Source organism: Salvia miltiorrhiza, chromosome 2, assembly GCF_028751815.1.
Source record: "Salvia miltiorrhiza cultivar Shanhuang (shh) chromosome 2, IMPLAD_Smil_shh, whole genome shotgun sequence".
Taxonomy (NCBI): domain Eukaryota; kingdom Viridiplantae; phylum Streptophyta; class Magnoliopsida; order Lamiales; family Lamiaceae; genus Salvia; species Salvia miltiorrhiza.
The window spans coordinates 74,910,646-74,933,549 of record NC_080388.1 but is presented as its reverse complement, the minus strand read 5'-3'; the positions used below and the strand labels follow the sequence as shown (position 1 = coordinate 74,933,549).

The 22,904-nt window shown below is 36.2% G+C and overlaps 4 protein-coding genes across 4 annotated transcripts; 2 read left to right on the top strand and 2 right to left on the bottom strand.

The window, feature by feature from the left end:
- Positions 1–1,709: 1,709 nt before the first annotated feature.
- LOC131009425 (GDSL esterase/lipase At2g04570-like) lies at positions 1,710–5,356 on the top strand. The gene is made up of 3 exons (XM_057936741.1): positions 1,710–2,160; positions 2,927–3,425; positions 4,809–5,356. Exons 1-3 carry the CDS (start codon positions 1,792–1,794, stop codon positions 5,000–5,002), a joined length of 1,062 nt encoding a protein of 353 aa, XP_057792724.1. The 5' UTR covers positions 1,710–1,791; the 3' UTR covers positions 5,003–5,356.
- Positions 5,357–7,402: 2,046 nt separating this feature from the next.
- LOC131009423 (centromere/kinetochore protein zw10 homolog) lies at positions 7,403–11,956 on the top strand. The gene is made up of 14 exons (XM_057936740.1): positions 7,403–8,028; positions 8,492–8,629; positions 8,751–8,924; positions 9,028–9,189; positions 9,390–9,623; positions 9,699–9,839; positions 9,953–10,045; positions 10,203–10,298; positions 10,480–10,608; positions 10,725–10,802; positions 10,900–11,058; positions 11,128–11,275; positions 11,363–11,445; positions 11,535–11,956. The coding sequence occupies exons 1-14, from the start codon at positions 7,468–7,470 to the stop codon at positions 11,619–11,621; spliced, it is 2,283 nt and encodes a 760-aa protein (XP_057792723.1). The 5' UTR covers positions 7,403–7,467; the 3' UTR covers positions 11,622–11,956.
- A 736-nt stretch (positions 11,957–12,692) lies between these two features.
- Positions 12,693–15,964, bottom strand: LOC131009421 (triacylglycerol lipase 2-like). Its single transcript, XM_057936738.1, has 9 exons — positions 15,767–15,964; positions 15,147–15,269; positions 14,792–14,932; positions 14,477–14,587; positions 14,065–14,208; positions 13,945–13,985; positions 13,418–13,491; positions 13,248–13,334; positions 12,693–13,157 (listed from the first exon to the last, which is right to left on the bottom strand). The coding sequence occupies exons 1-9, from the start codon at positions 15,932–15,934 to the stop codon at positions 12,838–12,840; spliced, it is 1,209 nt and encodes a 402-aa protein (XP_057792721.1). The 5' UTR covers positions 15,935–15,964; the 3' UTR covers positions 12,693–12,837.
- A 1,007-nt stretch (positions 15,965–16,971) lies between these two features.
- LOC131009422 (triacylglycerol lipase 2-like) lies at positions 16,972–21,948 on the bottom strand. The gene is made up of 9 exons (XM_057936739.1): positions 21,781–21,948; positions 21,190–21,306; positions 20,926–21,066; positions 19,971–20,081; positions 19,376–19,519; positions 19,218–19,258; positions 18,023–18,096; positions 17,835–17,921; positions 16,972–17,425 (listed from the first exon to the last, which is right to left on the bottom strand). Exons 1-9 carry the CDS (start codon positions 21,946–21,948, stop codon positions 17,106–17,108), a joined length of 1,203 nt encoding a protein of 400 aa, XP_057792722.1. The 3' UTR covers positions 16,972–17,105.
- Positions 21,949–22,904: the final 956 nt, after the last annotated feature.

Below are 22,904 nucleotides of genomic sequence, written 5' to 3'. Positions count from 1 at the left end.
TGGTGGACACACATGATATTTTTAAAATTATGTGAGGATAGTTTTGGTATTAGATAATATAATCCAACATAATCCTATGGATATCAAACATAATATAGGATTAAGTAGCCATGATATCAAACACCCATGAAATAATATAAATCCACACTAATTTCTCAAGATAATTTTAATCCTAATCAATCCTAAACTGCAAATCAAACGGCCCCTAAGTATACTGAGCAGTAGGAAATTTACGAGTATATACAATTGTATAATTAGTAGTAATTACTATTTATTGCACATGCCATATAGATTGGTCCAGGGTTGATTTGTTATTGGTGCAATAAAAGGACACCTCTAATTGGGAAAGTCCAACTAATCATTTATTATGTAAATGACAATATTTACATCATTTTATTTTGTACCATTAAATGACCTTTTATTTCCTGCAGCGATTTGAATATCTTTCAGTAATAAAAGAAAGAAAAATGAGAGCAGAAATTAATAAATGTACATGTCTGTATATAAAAGTACAATAACAAAAAACATTTTATACTTATTTGTACCATATTGTGGTCCAAGTAATTCCCATAAGCAAAAAAGGAATGAAAATAGAAAATAAAGAGTATTTTAATTTGGGAGGAAATTTTTGAGTTCACAAATGGTGTCTTAGTTCTCTTCTCATTTCAACTTAGTATATTTTAATGGGTAATATATGTTTCCATGTGTAATCAACACTTCAATAAATCTACAAATATGTTAAGATATAGGACTAAATTAATCAAAATATGAACATCTAATGAATCTTGACTTGTTAGACAATCTTACATACCCCTTTACGGTTGGGTTTTAATGAGGTCCGACCCTTAGTCCACGTTTTTTTTTGTTGTCAAGGGTTCTCTTAGGTTCTTTTTTTCCTTTTTTTTTTCCTTCAATAATAGCCGTATTTTATTAAGTTAGACAATCTTACATAATGGTAGACACATGCTAGTAGAGAAGGACGGAAGCAGAAAAAAAATATCTAGTGTAAGCTATATTTTCTAAATTTCGAGTTTGAGATTTTGAAAAAATAATATTTTTATGATTTGATTTGGTGATCAAAACTATAGTACTATGAGTCACACAAAATACTCATACTTTAACAATTTTAAAATATTTAAAAAAAAAAAAATTATTACCGTGTTCCATCACACGTAATTAAGTTCGCCCCGTCTCCAACCCGGCACCAATCTCTATAATCAAAATTATAGACACTTCAAATAAAACATAAATATACGTTCAGTGATAAAATAAAATACGAGACTGAAACACGACAGTTAAATCACTCCAAAACACATACTCTCTCCGTCCGCGATATCGTTTCCATTTCCATTTATAGTTGTAGGATCCACATAACACTTTATTCTCTTAACCTTTATATTTTCATCAAAAAGTGTCTTCACTGTGTGGCCAAACTTCACTCACTGCAATATTCATTATTGTTCACCACTTTTCTTAAAATTCGCACAGTCTGCAACGTGAAAACGATATCGCGGTGGGAGGAAGAGTACATTTATTCTTCTGAAAAAACAATATATAGCAGCAGTGGGTGCATTTCCTCTGCTGCCAACCCATTTACCCACCTCACAGCAATGCACTCTCATTTAATGCTTAATTTAAAGCTTTTTTCCTCTCAACTCCCAATTCCATTAAATAAATCAACCAACAAACTTTTCTCCAATTTCTATATAAAACCCTTCTCATTTATCACATCCAACCAAAAACAGAAAAAATATTTCCCCCAAAACTGATTTCACAAAAATTAATTCCACAATGCCTAGCTCTCCTCTCCTAGCTCCCGCAGCTTGCCTCCTCCTCTGCCTCCTCGGCGGCGCCGCCGCTGCGGCGGTCCCGGCGGTGATCGTGTTCGGAGACTCCTCGGTCGACGCCGGCAACAACAACCAGATATCCACCGTGCTGCGGAGCAACTTCCGCCCCTACGGCCGCGACTTCTTCGGCGGCCGCCCGACGGGGAGGTTCTCGAACGGCCGCATTCCGCCGGATTTCATCTCGGAGGCGTTCGGTCTCCGGCCGTTCGTGCCGGCGTACCTGGATCCGCAGTATAACATCTCCGACTTCGCCGCCGGCGTCTGCTTCGCCTCCGCCGGCACCGGATTCGACAATGTTACTTCGAATGTTCTCGTAAGTTCTAGATTGGATTTTAACGAGACGCTCTACTGCTTATTGAAAACGCGGTAAATTTGCATGAGATTTTTTTTCATGTTTTCTGTTATAAAATGCTGGAAAATTAGTTTCTCGTAATTTTTTTGGCATAATTATAATTTTGTTAATTTGATTACTCTTTTTTTTTATTATTATTGAAATAGGTATTTATATACAAAATTAAATTTGCATGAGGATTTTTTTTGAGTTTGTTTCTCAAACAAAATGCAGGAATTGGATTCTCATAAAACTTTTTGCATAATTTCATTTTTGTTGTTGCTGAAATAGGTATGTATATAATGATTAGTAGATTTGGTATCGATAACTATATACTTCACTTCGATCGAAAAAAAATTCAGATTATTAAAATAAGCAATATTTATTGTGCAACAGAGACATGCATACTGCATACATGCCATTTGTGCTTTGAATAATAATTTATTATAAAGTATTAATAAAGCAATGGTCGTTTAATAATATATTTTAAAATAAATAAATACATTATGTTATATACCTTACGTGAGTGATATTCGTGAGCACCGCCTCTCTTTAATTCACGTTAGCATTCTTTTTCGTTTCATAAATTTATTTTAATTCCAATACGTCAAAAATTATTATTGATGCATTAATTTTATAAATTACATAAAAATCAGAGCTCGATTTATTCATTTTCCCTATATCTACGTCGTATCTTGACCATTATCATCAATTTATTTATATTTATTTTGAATTTTGGGATCTGCAGAATGTGATTCCTCTATGGAAAGAGGTGGAATACTACAAGGAATATCAAAACAAGCTCAAAGCCTATGTGGGTGAAGCAAAGGCCAAATCCATAATAAATGAGGCTCTCTATTTGGTAAGCTTAGGCACAAATGACTTCCTAGAGAACTACTACACGATCCCGAACACGAGGTCGAAATACACGACGGTCGATCAGTATCAGGACTTCCTCATCGGCCTCGTGGAGGAGTTCTTGACGGGCATCTACGGCCTCGGGGCCCGGAAGATCTCGTTGACCGGGCTCCCGCCGATGGGATGCTTGCCCTTGGAGAGGTCAACAAACTATGTCAATGGGAATGGGAATGAGTGCATGGAAGGGTACAATGTTGTTGCCTTGCATTTCAATGAGAAGTTGGGTGGTTTGGTTGAGAAGATGAATGGGAAGATGAGTGGGATTAGGGTTGTTTTCTCCAACCCTTATGGGATTTTCATGCAAATGATCAAGAAGCCTTCTCAATTTGGTAAGTTTCTCTTGGTTGTGAAGTTTCTTGCATTATTAATTTATGTGTTTCGAGGTTCGAGAGGTCAGTCTCGTGTTAGATTGTCTGACGTGTCAAGATTAATTTTTTTTTTCTTTTGTGTCGATATTTCGAGAGGCCAATCTCGTGTTAGATTGTCATGACGTGTCAAGATTTAGATCCAAACACTAGTAAATTCCCATAAATACATAAATAAATCCCATGTAATATGGTAAAATGGAAGGGAAAAAAATTGATCATTTAGTTTTTAGGTAAAATTGGAGTTTAAATTAATTTTTGATGGAATTTAGTGTGCAATTGTTCTAGATGAATTCTTTTGTAAATAGTTTGCATGTCAATATGGGCATATGAATTAAGGATGAAGGTGGTTGGGCATATAATATATATAAACTCTTCTCTAATGATGAATAAATTTCAATAATTGTCTAGGTTTGTCTAAGATATATTTCTCGCTGGAAAAATAGCAAATGTGGGTGACATTATGTATGGTACAAAGTCGTACCATGTGTTAATGAAGCATGTGAGCATTAAGTAGAAGCTATAACTTAGATCGTTTAGAGGTAGTTATCAAATTGAAGGTTTTGTAGTAAATATTTGTTACTAGAAAATTTAATGTTGATGTGACAATACGAAAAAAGAAAAGGAACATTATGAAATAGCCTATTATATATAGTCTGCGCGCTAGCTAATTCAATCAATTGATACATTCTTCTTTTAGGTTAATTTCTTTATAGATTAATTATCTGTTGATTTAAGGCATAAATATATATCTTATCGATTTGGGTCTTGTTGCAGCTAGTAATTAAAGATTAGAAAATCGCATATTTTGATTTTCTTTTTTACTATGCAATTCATTTTGTTCATCTCATTGAGAAATTAGTTTAATGAACTAGTTCAAAATATTATGCAATTCATTTAGGAGGTAGTCTTGGGTACAACATTGTGTACCGTACAATCAGGTTGCACCCTCACCTTATAAATAACACTATTTTGGGTGTGGGTCAACCCGGTTGTACGGTAGACCCGATTGTACCCAAATTTTTGTGTTCATTTATTCATCTATCTCTCTCTCACACACACACATACACACATACATGGATTAGATAATGAAATAAAAACTAATTTTAAAATAAATATTAAGAATCATTTACGACCCTTAGATCGAGAAAAGTGGATTTGTGGTTCTGAAATCGAATCTCATGAAGGGCGAGAAATTTAATTTTTTGAACGCGCGCGTATAATTTATTGCACTGAACGTACTAGTTCACTGTATTATAATATTAGTTCTCACAATTTTCAAGATAACATTGGAATATTTTGTTTGATGTTATAATTTTTAATTTGTTGTGAAATATATATTGACAGGATTTGAAGTAGCAACAGTTGCATGTTGTGCGACAGGAATGTTTGAAATGGGATATATGTGCGACCAGCTGAACCCATTTACATGTACAGATGCAAATAAATATGTCTTCTGGGATTCTTTCCACCCAACTCAGAAATCCAGTCAAATTATAGCTGATTATTTGCTCAAGCATAGTTTGCGTGAATTTTTGTGAAAAAAAAAAAATCTAGACTTGTTCGAGTCTAATTTCGTATTACTAGCACGTATCTAGTTTCTGAGTTCAGTACGGTGTCGTTTTTGGGATCGATCGTCACCCACGTACGTATCTAGGTTTTGAGTTCAGTACGGTGTCGTTTTTGGGATCGATCGTCACCCACAACTACTGCTACTCGAAGATGCACCGCATAATATCTCGACTTAGACGAGCTAGTGTGGTTAATACTTGATGTTGTTCGAGTTATATTTCAATCTATATGTCAATCTATGTATATGTCAATCACTCTTATGTCTCCTACTTATTGTTGTCTACTATTAGTTTCTAATGCTTGTTTTTTAATTCTATTGTCAATTTGTGTGATATTATCTGTTGTATGTATAAATTACGCAAATTCTCCTGTGCGGTCAACCGCATACGATGCAGACAGTTTTAAAGTTTATATTTCTTCACAATAATGTTTACTTTTATTCATAAGAACTTTTACTTTTAGTTATTTTCACTCATTAATACTTTTATTCTTAACTATTTGGTCGAATAATCATTGATCTATGGAGGGAATGAGATTCAGTGTCCCACAATTATATTTATTATTTTTTATAAAAATTAAAATTATTATAATATTATGAATTATACCTAATTTTTATTTTAGAAAATTAAAATTATATACCATAATTTTGAATTTATCAACCTATTATTAACTAATAAAAGTAAAATTAAATAATAAAAATAATTATATACCATAATTAGATGGAATAAACTCTAGTTAATAATCACAAATTAAATTACACCATACAAGATTGAAATTGAAGGAATAATACATAAGCAAGTAAATATGAAAGTGAGAGTGTGGTATACTAAATCTCATTTCTATAGACAAGATTGAAATATTTTTGTGTGCTATTATTAAATTTGATATCTTGATATTAATTATAAAAATAAAACTTATTTATCACGTAATGAACAACCCCAATCATTTATTATCAAAAATTGAAGTTAATTTGAAAAAAAATATACAGTAAAACCTTAATTAAGTCATAGCTTTGGGACTACAAAAAGTTTTTTCTAAAGTGCATGCAAGATACATAAAGAAATCAATGAAGAAAATAAAAAACTACTTAAAAGATTAATTATTATTATTATTATTATTATTATTATTATTATTATTATTATTATTATTATTATAGTCTTAGACAAATAATTTGAATTAACTTAAATCCACTATTTCGAGACACGCAACGAAGTGGGAAAGGGCTAAGAAGTCTCACATCAATCGCTCGTGAGAAGTTGCACCTCCAATTTTAGTTGGGCTATAAATGCAAAGGCAGATATAATTAATTTGTCAAAAATTTGTCAACTTTATCCTCATACATATATTTCTTTGTGATATTTATAGTACTAAGAAAATCTAGCAGACATGCATGTACTTATGCCTGCAAATGCAATAATAGTTCTAAATTCTAATTAATAGCATTCGGTGGGTGGTTGCTAAAGTAATATCGAAATCTTTTACTCCCTCCGTCCACGAAATAAGTACTCATTTGTGGACGGCACGAGTTTTAAAAAATGTATGGAGTGTAGTATGAATAGTTTAAGGGTCCCACTTTTTGAGAGTATTAATTAAAGGGTTGTGTGGGGTACACTTGCCAAAAAGGGAAATAGATACTCATTTCGTGGACGGACGAAAAAGGAAATATGGGTACTCATTTCGTGGACGAAGGGAGTATTACATTTGATCGTAAACAATATGTGGATGCATCCTTCAAAAAAAACAATGTGGATGCAATTTTCTATTCATAAGACTATTTCTTCTTCTCTCCTCCCCTCAAAATATTCATCTCCCTCCACGATAAGTGTGGTGTAGATGAAATAACACAAATTTTTAAAAAATATCGAGAGATGTATATAAAATGAGAAAACAATCCCACCAAAATTAATTTGTAGGTAATTAATAAATGATTTGTGAGATGCACTTTATGTAAATTGTGTATGAATGAAGTAAAAGTACAAAGATATATATATATATCCTAAACTGAAACGATCATACTTATTGTAGACAAACAAAAATAGTAAAAATACCATACTTAACGTGAACGAAGGGAATATACATTTTCTCTTTTAAAATACTGTGTGTATATATATATAATGACGGATGCAATGATTTTGATTTAAAGATGTGACCTAGGTCGAAAATTCGAACAGTAGACGATGACTAAAAGATTGAAGTCTGAACCAACATAACTTATGAACATACATATTCAGATCAAAATGCTTGTTTATTAAACGGTACATTAAATGGAAGATTTTACGGAGAAATATGCTATTTTCTTGAATTGAGGGTGAAAACCGAAATTTATAAAAGTTTTGGGGTGACAAAATGAAATTCACCCAAGCATTATTTTTCCGCAAAGGCCATATTATCCGCTGCAGACTTCCTCACAGTCGATACAGTGGACTCTCTCGCGATGGACGTCCTCATCAACACAATCAACGTCCGAGATCTTCTCTCCTCGCCGGAATCCCCCTCCTCGCCGCTGTCGGCGCCGGATCTCCGCCTCCTCATCTCCCGCCTCGACGCGCACTCACTCCGGATCAAATCCACCGTCCAATCGTACCTCCTCTCCCACCATTCCGACTTCTCCGCCCTCTTCTCCCGCTGCTCCGACGTCGTTTCCAAGTCGGAGAATCTCGCCGGCGACGTCGCCGCGCTGCTGAGCCTCGTGTGCGATCAGCCGGTGGAGGCGGATGTGGGGAGAATTGTGAGGGAGATTGTGGAGAAGAGGCGGGAGGCGCGGGAGAAGAGGGAGATTCTGGAGTTTTTGGGGGTAATTTTGGAATTGGATGGGAAATTGGGGGTGGTTAGGGCGGACGTGAAGAGTGGGAGAGTGGTGGAGGCGGCGGAGGGGCTGAGGGAATTGAAGGGAGCTCTTGGAGTGAAGGGCGGTGGCAATGCCGAGACGGCGGCGGAAGGTGAGCCGGCGGTTTACGCCATACTCAGAAAGCAGTGGGCGGATTGTTTCGAGGAGGTGAATTGGATTTTTTATTTGATTTGTATGCTTAGAGGAATTGCGGAAAGTAATTGAATTTCTGCAAATGTTAGTTTGCATTGAAATTGAATGCTTTTTGTGATGAACAATCTATATTTATGGCTATACTTGTTTAGAAGTTTTGATGATTTCCACCTAAATTTGCTCTGCCCTAGTTAGATTGAAGGACTGAGTATAGAATTATTTGAAAGGTGTGATTTTAAGTTATTATGCATCTGCAATTAGGTTTCTTCTCCTAATGTGTACCATTTTTACTTAGAAATGGTTCATATTTGTGCTATTTTCTTTTTTGTGATATGAGTTGACTGAGAATCGATCTGTATAATTTGCTTGTGGCGCAATTGACATTTGAACCTTACATTTTTGATTGATTGTGAGTAACGAAATGGTGATTTTATCCAATTTTATGATTTGTTTTTAGAGCCATTCAATTTGGATGTAGATTCAAGAGCTACTTTTGAGGTTTATGGAGAATGCTGTGCGGTTTGATCAGAACGACAATGCGGTTCATGTAAAGTGGCAGATAAGCGTAGATGGAATTAATGGTCTAGAGCTGTACACTATTATGAATGCGATGGATGTGAGTAAAAATTTACTTAATTCTGAATGATGCTTCATCCTGAATTTGACGAATATTCCCAGATTAATTTCTCAGTGACAACTTTCTCTGCAATACATAATAATCCGTGGTGTTTATGTAGGTTGCTGGTGTTCTTGATTATGGGCTTGCTAAAATTGCAGACTTGATCACTAAATACGCTTTTATGCCTGTGGTGAGTTGTAAAGCAAATCCTATTGTTGAAGAAGAAAACAACCTGGATGTGGGTCGTGTCAAAGAATCAGTTCTTAAGATGGCTCCATCTGTTGAGCGTGAGGTACAAATTAGGAATCTGTCAACCAGAATTAGCTTTCATGTGCTATGCATTTATATAATTATACTCGTAGTTGTAGCCCATTAAATCATCCTCATATTCACAGGGCAACAAGGTGGATGGTGAACTTATGTACTCCAACATCATTCAGATTATTGATTTTTTCAGCAAAGTTTTATGCTTTAACAATGGCTCCTGGATGTGCTGTTTTGGAAGATTGACTTGGCCAAGGTTGTCAGATATGATCATTTCAAATTTCCTGGGCAAGGTTTGTGTTTAATTTGTCTTAATATTCAATATTGGTTCATATCTAACGAATTTTGATGAGAAGATATGTGAGCTTTGCTAGGTTGTCTATCTGATTTCCCTACAAGCTTATATATGTGCTTTGAGAAAGCTCTACTGGATTGATCAGTGAGGAAATTTTCAGTTACATCTTAGTCATGACATCCCTCCATCTGGTTTCAGGTTGTTCCTGATGATGCTTCCAAGCTCGCTGAGTTTCAACAGATCAGGAAACTTACAATTGATTTTGAGACAGCTTTGAAGGAACTTAAGTTCATATCTTCATCGAATGATAAAGATCATAAGCTGAGTAATTTTGCTGACAATGTTGAAGTGCACTTTGCATCAAGAAAGAAAATTCAAATTTTGGCGAGGGCCAGAAATATTCTTCTGCAATCTGATTTCAGCCTTCCTCAAGTGAGTACATATTTATAATCTTGTAAGTGTTTTCTGCTCGTCTGTCTTATTCAGCTGCGGTGTATATGCCTGCAGGGCTATATTACAAGAAAATTGGGGGATAATAAAGAAGAGAGTGCTGACTCCAACCGTGTTATGTTGCTGTTTTCATCTGAGGAATGTGTGGTGTCTGTATCAGCTAAAGAATTAATGGAGCTTGTGCATCGAACCCTGAAGGTTGGTCTGAGTGTAATGTAATCCCAATGTGTTCATTTGCCAAGGATTCCTCTCCATAAAATGGTGGAAGAACAGTTGCGTGTATCATGCATTAACTGGACTGGTTATTGCAGGATGTGTGCTTGTCACCTCCAAAAGTGGCACTGGAATTCTACCATGCTGCTAGAAATGCTCTAGTTCTTTATGAAGCGATCATCCCTGTGAAGGTTAGTGCAGAAAGCTTGTAGATGAGAGGTTGCCAATACTAAAATACTCTGCTACCTTGCTCTATTTAGTTGCTATCTTGCAGACGATCATATTCATAAAAGTTCAACGAACATGATAATGTATTGATGTTATGACATGTCTTCTTAATTTTTAAAGCTTCAAAGGCAGCTTGATTCCATTAACCAGGCGGCTATTCTCATGCACAATGACTGTCTTTACCTATCTCAGGAGATTCTTGGGCTTGCATTTCAGGTAGGCAGGAATGCATGGTCTGCATATTGATTACTTTTCTTTCCATATATCTTGCAAACCCTAGTAACTATTGAACTAGTTCAGTGATTCGTGGAAGATGAGTCCCGATATTTGTTATTACATGTTTAAAGTTTATAGCTTCGAATGCATGGTAATGTATCCCCTTGCTCTAATATTGCAGTATCGCCCATATTTTCCTAGTTCTGTTAAGGACCTTGCTGTATTTATTGATTTGGCTCCCAAATTTCAACTCCTGGCCGAAGAAGTTTTGCAGCGTCAAATTCAGCTTGTCAGGTCCAACTTAAAACAGGTAACTTCGTGGAAACAGAGATATGTGCACGGGCCTTCTTGTGGTATCTTCTTTGCGTGCATTTTACAAGCCAAATCTCTTCCTATCTGATTATGCTGTAATTTGTTGTTGACTAGGCTATTGATGGAGCCAACGGATTTCAAAATACCCACCAAATAAAACAGTTCGAATCTGCCAAATTTTGCATCGACCAGGTATTGAGCACCTTTTTGAAGCGAAGAAGCTTCAATGCCTTCCCCCTGGACTTCACTTCCTTTCCCCTGTTTGAGATGTTGCCTGGGTTTGTGTCAGATTTCGTTCGTAGTCGAGAAAGTGCACATCATCTGGGAACCCTTATTACTTCCTTCCGTCTACGAGAAGAGCATGACCGTGATTCTAGAGTCAGTCTTTACCAGACTTGCAAAGGAGATACTTCTTATAGATGATATGGCTGCCGAAGAAACATTGCAGGTGCAGTTCAAGAACTGATATACACTTGTTCGACAAAAAGTATCTTTCTCACTGGCTTTCTAAATACAGCTACAAAGACTGATCCATCTGCTGTTCGAGCATCTCTCATCTTTACTCGAGCCCATGTTGGCCGTTGACGAGGGAGAGAAGTCACAAGAGGCTCAGAAGGACATGGATAATCTTGTATTATCCATTCGGAAGCTGAGAAAGTTGGCCGGTGATCATTCTTTTATCGATTATTGTACCATATTTCTGCGTTTCTCAGCAACTTTTTATCTTAAACTTTTCCTGCACATTCCCTTAGAACTCTTGGACATGCCCTTGAAGTCTATCACCGATGCCTGGGAGAGCGGTGAACTCGCTGATTGCAACTTCGTAGCATCAGAGGTACGGAAATTCTCTACACCTCAGAACAAAATCTGACGAGAAAGACTCTTCGTAAAATTTACTATTAATCACTGTCTCCTTCATTGCAGGTTGAAGATTTTATTCGAGCCATCTTCACAGATTCGCCTCTGAGAAAAGAATGCTTGTTCAGAATAGAAAACACAAACTTCGGATGAAAGAAGAAGGCGGCCGTGATTTGGGAAACCAAAGAGATTCACTGACCGAACAACTGAAGGCTTGAAGTGGTTCAACGGCCTCGAAACCTGTGGGAGCCGGAGGCGAAACGAGCTCTCTACGAAACGATTGAAAATGCAACAGAAGGCTGCTTGTTCAAGAGTTAGTATACTGCTACTATCATCCTCTGCTTGCGGTGTTCATTTCTGAGTTAGCTTATTTAGTGATCATTAACTGTTAGCCTATTACATTTACTTTTTTTTTAAAGAGAATATTTTTTAGTATATGCAGTAATACAGAAAATGAAAAATCATAATGATAGAAAAAAAGTTGTTTAGCCTTTTCTTTTAGGGAAGTCCACTGATTGTGTGTGTTCCAAAAAAAAAGGATAGTTAGGTCATTGATTTCGTGTTTATGTGATTATGTGCTTCACTTAGATAAGAGTCGTCGTTCTATATCAAGTCGAACGCGACAAAAAAAAAAAAGTTCGATTATAAAGTGTTGGTGAGATTCGAACGTATAATTTTTCGATCACAAACTTACCTACTCTACTGACTAAACACTCGAGCGAAGATTGACCTCTCGACCCACTTTCCATTAAAAAAAAAAACGACGACGTACGTACAAGAAAAGCCCTAGTAATCAGAGAGGGAGTTAAGCCCTAGCCTCAGTTCTGAGTTCATTCGGGAAATTCTTTTTCGAAATTATATTGTACTCCCTCCGTCCGCCAAAAGTAGACCACTTTTATTATATTGGACGTCCGCAAAGAGTATACCACTTTCCTTTTATGGAAATGGTCCCACCACCCACTTTAATCTTTTATCTTTATAAACACTCTTTATTTACAATAAAACCCACCCCAAATTCAATCTTAACCACACATCTCATAAAGTGGTGGGACCCTTTCTCCACTACATTAAAATCATCACTAATTTTATTAAAATCCCGTGCCCAACCAAAGTAGTCTACTTTTAGCGGACGGAGGGAGTATATTTTTTTACTTCTATATATAAAGTTATAATTTCGCTTGGTGCAATAAAATACGAGATGAAATGTATACAAAGAGTGACAAATGAGATGAAGTTGCTACACTTACAATGATAACATATATACATATTCTTCTTTTCTTACATTAATTGTTGTTTACAGTTTCATGTGTGAATCAAAATATGGAATTCTAACAAAACTAGGCAAATTATTACAATGTATACACAAATTTTAGTTCAATCCAAAGAAGGCCATGAGAGGGTTGTACACAAGTTGCTTAGCATTCGTAGCATAAACAAAATCCAAGTGAGCATAGTCTTCTCTATACAACACCACAAGCTTATCCGGGTCATGATCCGATAGAGCTTCGATGAGAGTCTGCACGTCCTTGACATCCGAGAGAAGATCCTTCCCGCCATAGCTGAGGAAGAGAGGGAGTTGATTTGGGATGCTAGTGATATTGTACCCCGGAGGCGTTGCCTGTCCATAGTGCTTGTTGTTGTCCCTTTCGTTTCCATAGTCGTACATAGCTATCGACCCTTTTCTTATCACTGGCACGACACCAATAACTCTCAGATGCTATTCGAGGTGAATAACTCAAATAAAAATATAAAAAATAGGCGCGAAAATTTTGATCTTACTCTGGGCTAGATGGATCATGTTCTTTGTTGCAGTTGGTTGTTGGTGAGCAAGATTTGCTCTTGAAGAGTTCATGCAACAATTAGGGCCTAAATTGAAGGTGAGAAAATTAACATTTTTTTAGTAGAATAAAGTGTATGTAATTAGGTATTAATGAAACTATTTTTTATACCTGTAATAATATTTTCCAGATTGGAACAATCAATTTGGCTGCAGATTTCAGCAACAAGTTTGGAAACAGCACCTCTGTAAATCCAAATAATAAATCTCAAATTCCATATAATTGTTACAAATCATTATATATTCCTGGTTTTTTTTAATGCTAGTTCAAACAAAGTCCATAAAAATGTTCCAAATCACAAAAACCTCATTTTTCTCAAAACAAAAATCCCAATGCCACAGAAATGACACTAATCAACATAAACATAAAGATCTATCTCCATTTCTATATTTTCAAGATTGAGTTGAAGATAAATATCATATTTGATAAGTAGATGTTAATTTACTTTTGAGAATTAGTTTAGATAGATAAAAACAGTTCATTATTTACTAACATTGATTGAAATTTGAGATATTCCAATACCCTGATAATTTCTATCATTTAAGCTCATTCTGCTTGATTCATATCCGATAAAAACACTCAATTATATATCTTATCAATCATGAAAAATAAGTGCCCCTAAAAGGCTCGTTTCTCACCCTCCTGGGGCGAATTCTTTGAGCCCCAACCAGTAAAGCGCCTGTCGCGAAAAAAGGTACAAACATCACCAAAAGCCACCAGAAACAACAGAGCACAATAAATCTAAAAATTTTACTCACTTCAGCCATGAATATATCAGCAGCAGCTCTAGCAAGAGGAGATGGCATCTGCCCCATATAAGCTATGGGGCTAAGCAGAGCAGCAGATCTCACCATGCTCAAAACCTCGTGCCTCGAAAACGCCCCAAACGCCATCAAAGTACCCTATCATCATCACCAAAAAAAAAAATGAGCTGAGAAAAGGAAAAAAAAAGGGTAAATATCAGTTATTGTCCCGACGTCTGTGTGAATCAATAAAAATGCCTAATCTTTTTATTATTATTGTAATAATTATTTTGAAACGTTGGGTATTTTTTTGCAATTATGCTAACATTGAAACATTTTTCGTAGTGCAAATGTTTGGACAATAACTGATATTTACCAAAAAAAAAAAATGAAAAAAAAAGTCCCCATAGATGTGTTTAGCAGCTACCAAGGAATGGCCAACGTAGTGCAACTTCTGCCCCGTTTGGCCGTGGACATACTCGAACATGGCCGGGAGGTCGTAGGCCACGAGCTCGTCCCACGACCAATCCCAGTATTCCTAAGTTTCCAAACACGAAATGAGACACATCTACATAATACTGGGAGTGGTTCAAATAAAAAACTTCTTATCGTGAGAACTGTGAGAAACTCTTGCCACTAAAGTAACTGCACTGAACTCAGCAGAGTTCAGTACAGTTACTTTATAGGTTTCAGAGCAAAAGTTCTCACAGCTCTCACGATAAATTGGCTGTTGGCCCAGTACCGGATCATTAGGGTTGAGCGAGGTGTGGCTACTGCTGTAGTTCGTGCCTCGCACGTTGCCCAACCATACGTCGAAGCCGTTGTCTGCCAAGATGAATCCCAGAGATTCATCGGGAGACACAGCCAGCCATGTCATTGCATCCTGTTTATTTTTTATAGAAAATAAATGAATAAATAAATTTTAGCAAGTGTAGTGAAACTATTAAGTTTCAGTTGGTAAGACGCTTCCTCTCCAACCAATAGATCGGGTGGTCGAGTCACTCAGTGTGCGTGTGTGAGTTGTAACTTAAAAATAAAAAAGCTCGTTTTAGGAATTTGAAAGAATAAAAATATTGAAAGGAGTTGGAAGTAGCAACACTCATTAGGCCATGTTGAAGTAGGACGGGGGGCTTCGGCCCCCCCTTCTTCTTCCCTGCGCCGCCCGACCGCCCCGTCGGAATCCTCTGCAAGCTCAAGATGTATCCATCTTTTGTTGTCACCTGATCAGACATACTCTGTTTTAATGAATTTTGCACTACAATATTGAATATTTCGTTGAGGTTAATAATATATATGTAATGTAATGAGAAATCACACGTGCAATGCACGTGCTATCAGTCAGTTGCATGAAACAAAGGGTTAATAGTATTTTATGTCCCGAATTTTCAGCGTTTTGCATAAAATGTCCTGCTATATAAAATTCAGTGACAGAAAGATAACAAAAAATCCCGAAGTTTTAACATTTTTCAATAATGGTGGTTCCTCCTAATATGGTTTTTCCACAAATGGCGCGATCCCGAAAGTATTTCATCCGTAAGTCGATATAGCGAGACATTTTATGGAAAATTTTGAAAGTTCGGAGGAGTTTTTCAGGAGACAACGAAGGTTCGAGACATTTTACGGAAAACGCTGAAAGTTCGGGACATAAAACACTATTAATCCAGAACAAAATGCTAAAATTGCTCCTTAAAAACACAGAACACACACTTGGTCTTACCTTATGTTCCTCACAGCTATAGCCCTGCGTCTCCACCATAAGCTGACAGATTCCATCTCCAAAATTATTGGATTCCAATTCCCTTGAAATCTTTGTTCTTCCACCAGCTGCTAAGACAGCAAACAGAAGCTGCAACAAAATTAAGGATGTCGCTGTCGTCATCGCCATTTTTGTCACACTAAAATATATATGTTCTGTTTTTTTTTCTTCTACAGAGTCTTGGTGATTTGTTGCTGCCTTTTATAGGAAGTGATATTATAAATATGATTGAATAAGAGTTTATGTTAATGTCATTACAACACAACGTTCAGACATCGTTGCTGCTACGATTCCATGTGTTCATACCAAGACTCTACAATTGGACAATAATAATAATAGTAATAATATCATTTTAAACCTCAAATTATACTTCCTCCGTCCCATATAAACATGCATAGTATGAGACGACACGAATTTTAAGAAATCCTATAAAGTGTAGTGTGAGTGGAGAAAGAGTCCCACATTGATTGTGATTTATAGTGGGAGAATTATTACTCCTTTCGTCCCGACTATCTTGAGATCTTTTTTTGTGTACGAGATTTAAGAAATTAGTGTTTTGTGTGGAAATGAAAAACTGAAAAGATCAATAAAGGGTAAAACTTTTGCCAAATAAGAAAATGTCTCAAGATAGGTGGGACGCCCAAATAAAAATTTGTCTCAAGATAGGTGGAATGAAGTGAGTACTATAAATGGGGTACATATGTTTTTATGTGACGAATGAAAAAAGAAAACTATGCATGTTTTTATGAGACGGATGGAATATGTGTTTTACAAAAGATATCCAGAATTAATATATGAACCGATTTTGAACACAACTAATCAACCAATCGTGCTTGAGTGTTGCTATTTCATTACTAATTCGTGATAATTAAAATCAAACTGAATTATACACTTGATGAAAAATAGAATTATGTGAAAAGCTCATTAATTTGTAAAATTTATCGATCGAACTCAAATGAAATTTAATTTACATGATAAGTCTAGTGACATATTCACAAAAATTTAATTTGGTTTTCAATGGGAACATAGATGTGAGTTTGTGTTCTGGAACAGAGAAAGACAAATAGGTAGAGACGAAAACAAGAATTTATTAAATTTGAGAATAGTTTTGTACATGATTGAATGCAATTATATTTATTATTATTAAAGTTATAGGTAAATTTCAAACAAGTAATCAAATTATTTGACTGATGTTGATATAGAAAATGATTTATGGGTCAAATAAGATTTGATCAGTATGACTATTGGATAAAGCCATAAGGGGCATAGTTTATTAAATGTAAAATTAATAACACAAATTCTAGTTCAATTTGAAGAAGGCCATGAGAGGGCTATACACAAGTTCCTTAGCATTCACACCAAGGACAAAATCCATGTGAGCATAGTCTTCTCTATATTGCACCACAAGCTTGTCTTGGTCATGATCCGATAGAGCGTCGATGAGAGTCTGCACGTCCTTAACATCGGAGAGAAGATCCTCCCCGCCGTAGCTGAGGAAGAGAGGGAGTTGATTGGGGATGCTAGTGATGCTATAAGCCGGAGGCGTCGCCTGTCCATAGTGCATGATGTTGGCCCCTTCGTTCCCATAGTCGTACATTGCTATCGACCCTTTCCTTATCACTGGCAAAAACACCAATAACTCTGAGCTGCTATTCGAGGTGAATAACTCAAATAAAAAAAAATGGGGTAATTGCGCTTAAATTCACGAACTTTCACTCAATTCTGATTTTTCACACATGAGCGAGTTAATGTCATTGTAACTAACTGAAGTGACGTAGACATCCAACTACGTAGTTTATTACATTGGCCGTTTGACCAGGTAGACACTTCAAGATCAGTCCATCTCATAACTAAATTTGGATGTGATTGGCAATCGTGCGAAAAATCAGAACACGATTGAAAATTCGTATATTTGAAGACAAAACTTTTAATTCACGTGTAAAACCAAAATTTGCTAAAAGTTCGTGTATTTAAGCACGTATACCCCATAATAAAAATGGTAAAATAGGCGCGAAAATCTTGATCTTACTCTGGGATAGATGGATCATGTTCTTTGTTGAGGTTGGTTGTTGGGGGGCAAGATTTGATCTTGACTTGTTCATGCAACAATTAGGGCCTAAATTGAAGGTGAGAAGATGGAGAATTTTTTTCCTAGTTCAATAAGCATGTAATAAGGCATTAATGAAACTGTTTTCATTTTTCATATTTTTTTTTTACCTGTAAGAACATTTTCCATATTGGAACAATCCATGTGACTGCAGATATTAGCAACAAGTTGGGTAGCAGGACCTCTGTCACATTTAAATTCCATAAAATTGTTACAAATCATCATAAATTCATGATTTTCAAACAAAAATTTTTCAATCAACATAAAGATAAAGTTGAAGCAAAACACCATATTCAATAAATGAGCGTTTACTTTTGAGAATTAACTTACATAGATAAAAATAGTATAGGCTGATCTATTACTCTTATTTACTAATAGCACTTGTTTGGAAATAGACTGATTAATAAAAATAAAATAAGTAATATAATGAATAGTTATTGTATCGTTAGGTTTTCTATGAGGAATAGTGAAATACGAGAGAGTCTTGGTTTTATCCCAGACAATCTTGATTAAATATCTGGGGTAGGGATGTCAGTGGGTGAATATTACCCGGACCAGAACCAGAACCGCTCATTACCCGTTGAGCTATAAAGCAACGGTTCTGGTTCTAGACCGGACCCATTTAGACCCAAAACCTGACGGGTCAGATCCGACCCGACCCGTTTGTTATGGGTCCGGTCCGACCCGACATGTTTTGCCGCTAACCCACCACCACCCACCCCCCACGCCCACCCCATCCACCCCACCCCCCCACACCCCAAATTTTTTTTTATTTTTTTTAAAAAAAAATTCTCCCCAATCCCACCCCAGCCCCGCCACCCCCACCCACCCCACCCACCCACCCCCCTCCCAAAATTTTTTTTTTGAGTTGGGGGGGTGGGGTGGGTGGGGGTGGTGGGGCTGAGGTGGGATTGGGACTTGGTGTATCGAGACCATGGGCTTTTTTGGTCTTTTTTGGGCATTTTTAAGTTTGGTAATGGGTATTATTGGATCTATGGGTCTTATAATACCCATGGGTAATTAACCTACCCGCACCATTTAATTTTTCACTTAATGATCTGGTTCGGTGTGGATCCATTAAGCAATGGGTCGGTTCTGGTTCCGGAACCGTAACAATTTTAACCCACCCATTGACATCCCTAATCTGGGGTATCAAATGTATACTTATGATTATTTAACTATCCAGGCTTATAAGGCCTACCAAACATGCATGAATTGAAATCTTGTTAGAAGAGATAAATCCCGATAACGAGGATAAAAATACTCAATCATAAATTAAAAGTTAGCTTCATGCTCGTTTCTCACCCTCCCGGGGCGAATACTTGGATTCCCGACCAGCGAGTCGCCTGCCACAAAAGGGTACGATCATCAGGAGAAGCCACCGGACTCGATAGATGCGCGTTTTTGCAAATAAACCCCGAAACCGAAGAGCACAAGAATTCAAAGTTTGTTCAATTACTTACTTCAGCAGTGAATTGATCAGCAGCAGCTCTTGCAAGAGGAGATGGCATCTGCCCCATATAAGCTATGGGGCTAAGCAGAGCAGCAGATCTCACCATGCTCAAAACCTCGTGCTTTGAAAATGCTCCAAACGCCATCAAAGTTCCCTATCAAAAAAAAAAAAAAAAAAAATGAGCAAAAAAATATCCAACATTTCAAAAATAAAAGGGTTATTAGCGCCTAAATACATAAATTTTGGAGGTAGTTTGATTTTGCACATGAACTTTGAAATGAGTCAAAAAAATTTAGAGATGTCTTATACGATATCTTTTAGAGATGTCCTATACGATGTTATTTTTTAAAACGTCCGATGAGTACACATCGATATTTCGACTCGCCACGTTAACTTTAATTTGGACGAAAATTGAATTTGCGGCAAAATTACTACAACATTAAAATTTATGTATTTTTTGACTCCTTTCAAAGTTCATGTGCAAAACCAGACTATCTTTAAAATTGAATAGTAGGTGATAGTCAATACATTTTTTCTTAAAATTCGCACAAACGTTGGGACAATAACTGAGAAAAAGTGTTCGAATAGATGTGTTTAGCAGCTACCAAGGAATGGCCAACGTAGTGCAGCTTCTGCCCTGTTTGGTCGTGGACATACTCGACCATGGCTGGGAGGTCGTAGGCTACGAGCTCGTCCCACGACCAATCCCAGTAGAGCTAAGTTTCCAAAAATGAAATGAGACAGATGAGTATACATATTAAATAAGGTTTATCATATTTTATGTCCTCATATTTTAGTATTTTCCAAAAAACATGCTTAATTAATGTTTTCTATTAAGAAATCCTCAACTTTTGGAAAGTTTGATTTATGTCACGCTTTACAAATTCTGGCAATGAAATGGTTGATCATGTTTGGCGTCCCCAACTTTCAACGAATTCTAAACGATATCCACGACTTTCGTGTTTTATTCAAAACCTCAAACTTTCGGTGTTTTTTTTAAAAAAATCCTGTTATACAAAATCCAACAAATTAATAAATGATGAGTCACATCGTCGAATTATTATGATTCTTAGGTGGAAACTTTGTTTCAACCTCGCCCAATAAAACATCATCATTCCACCTAAGAATCTGACAAGGTGACTCATTATTATGTCTATGATTTTGTGTAGCGGGATATTTTTTGAAAAACGCTGAATGTTGGGGGTTCTGGATAGATAACGAAAGTTGGAACATTTTTTAAATCCGCCAAAAATTGCAGACAAAAAACAAGAAACCTGAAAAAAAAAAAATCCAACCAAGAACTGAGAGAGCGGGTGAATATGTTTTTCTTTTTTGGCAAAACGACGTTGTTTAGTAGGTAAGATGTGAAAAAAAAATCACTTAAGGATCTGGCGAGGTGACTCATTATTCTGTCAGCGAATTTGTAGGATATAAATCAAACTTTTCCAAAATTAGAATTTCTTTTACTCTAGTAAATATTGTTAATTGAAGACATAAATTAGAAAATGCTAAAAATTGAGGACACAAAACATGATCGCCAACTACGAAAGTCGTTGGTACCGGATTAACAGAGTTGATCAAGGTGTGGCTACTGCTGTAGTTCGTGCCTCGCACGTTGCCCAACCATACGTCGAAGCCATTGTCTGCCAAGATGAATCCCAGAGATTCATCAGGAGACATAGCCAGCCATGTCATTGCATCCTGTTTTTTTTTTTTTTTTAATAAAAATTAAATAAATAAAATTTAGCAAGTGTAGTGAGACTATTAAATGTGCGTTTGAGGAATCTGAAAGATGAAAATTGAAAGGAAGTTGGAAGTAGCAACACTCATAAGGCCATGTTGAAGTAGGACGGGGGGCTTCGGCCCCCCCTTTGTCGTTGCGCCCGACCGCCCCGTAGGAATCCTCTGCAAGCTTAGGATGTATCCATCTTTTGTTGTCACCTGATTAAACATATATATAATAGGGTTAATTGCTAAATAAATAACGACTTTTGACTCGTTTCGAGTCTTGATTTCTATATTTAGAAAGTTTCGATACGTGATGGACTATTTACAACCGGTTTAATCTAGCTATATTATTTTCAATTTTTGATTTTTTTTTTATAGGTGAAATTTGTTCATGGAACGACGTCGTTTAACCCTGAAAAAGGTGGTGACCCAAAAAGCATGGTCAGGCTTGACCCAAAATTATACTGGATCGGGTTGCCCGTGGCCCGAAAAAAGGCAAAGATATTCAGATAGAATCTCCCTGAAATTTGGTCGGGTTTAGAACCATCGCAACCCAATCCAACCCGACCCGACCCATAATTAAGTAGGGCGGATGTAGAAAAAAAAATCTTTTAATAGAGGCTTTATTTTTAAAAAAATTGAGTTCAAGATTTTATAGAAAACACACACACACACATTTGTTCTTACCATATGTTCTTCACAAGTATAGCCTTGTGTCTCCACCATTAAGTGACAGATTCCATCACCATAATTAATGGTTGTTAATTCCCTTGAAATCTTTGCTCTTCCACCTACAGCTAAGACAGCAAACAGAAGTAGCAACAAAATTAAGGATGTCGCTGTCTTCATCACCATTTTTGTCATAGATTTTTTTTTAATATAATGTGTGTGTGTGTGTGCGCTAATTTTTTTTGTTGATTGATATCGATGGCGTTGCTGCCTTTTATAGGTAGTGAAGCTCAAAATCTGATTGAATAATAATTTATACTATATGTTATTTTTCAGATATCGTTGCTGCTATACTGTTCCATGTGTTCATAATAAGGTACAAGGCTCTATGATTGGATAAATATGTAATTAATTATAGGATTAATGTCACTTCATCTCCAAACTATTGTCATTATATCTTGAACTATATATATCAAAAATAAATTTAATCATGAATTATTGATTTCGTATCAATCGTGTCATCTGTTTATTTTTTGGCTCCAAAAAATTGACGCGATCGCGACATCGTTTATTGTCATTATAGTAAGAATTAGTAATGCACAAAACGACATCGTTTTGTGCCATGAATAAATGTGAATTTGTGTTCTCGAACACAAAAAAGACAAATAGCTAGGTATACAAGTAAACAAGATAACTTTTCTATTTTCTGAAAGTGATTTTTTAAATTTGAGAATAGTTGCCGATAATGAGGCCTAGCTCAAGTGGCAAAGTTGAAATACCCAAAGTCTTTCCTTTGTGAGAGGTCTTGGGTTCAATCGTGTGGGTAGTATTATCACCTTTGTGTGGATAGTGATCCTACGTGCGTCTGGTTATTTTTCCACTTTTGTGTGGTGTAGAGGTCTCGCCTGCGTGCAAGTTGCTTATTTGATTATTATTTAGATACCTCTTGTAATTCTAATTTTAAAAAAATAGAGAATAGTTTTTGTGATAATGAAATTGATTTATGGTTCGAGTAATATTACTATTGGGATAAGGCGCATCGCTATCTCAATAGATGGGGTTTTCTTGTTTTGTACTATTAATTAATAGAAAAAAGGTTATTAGTTGTTATCTCAATAGCTTATATTTGGGGCCGTATTCCA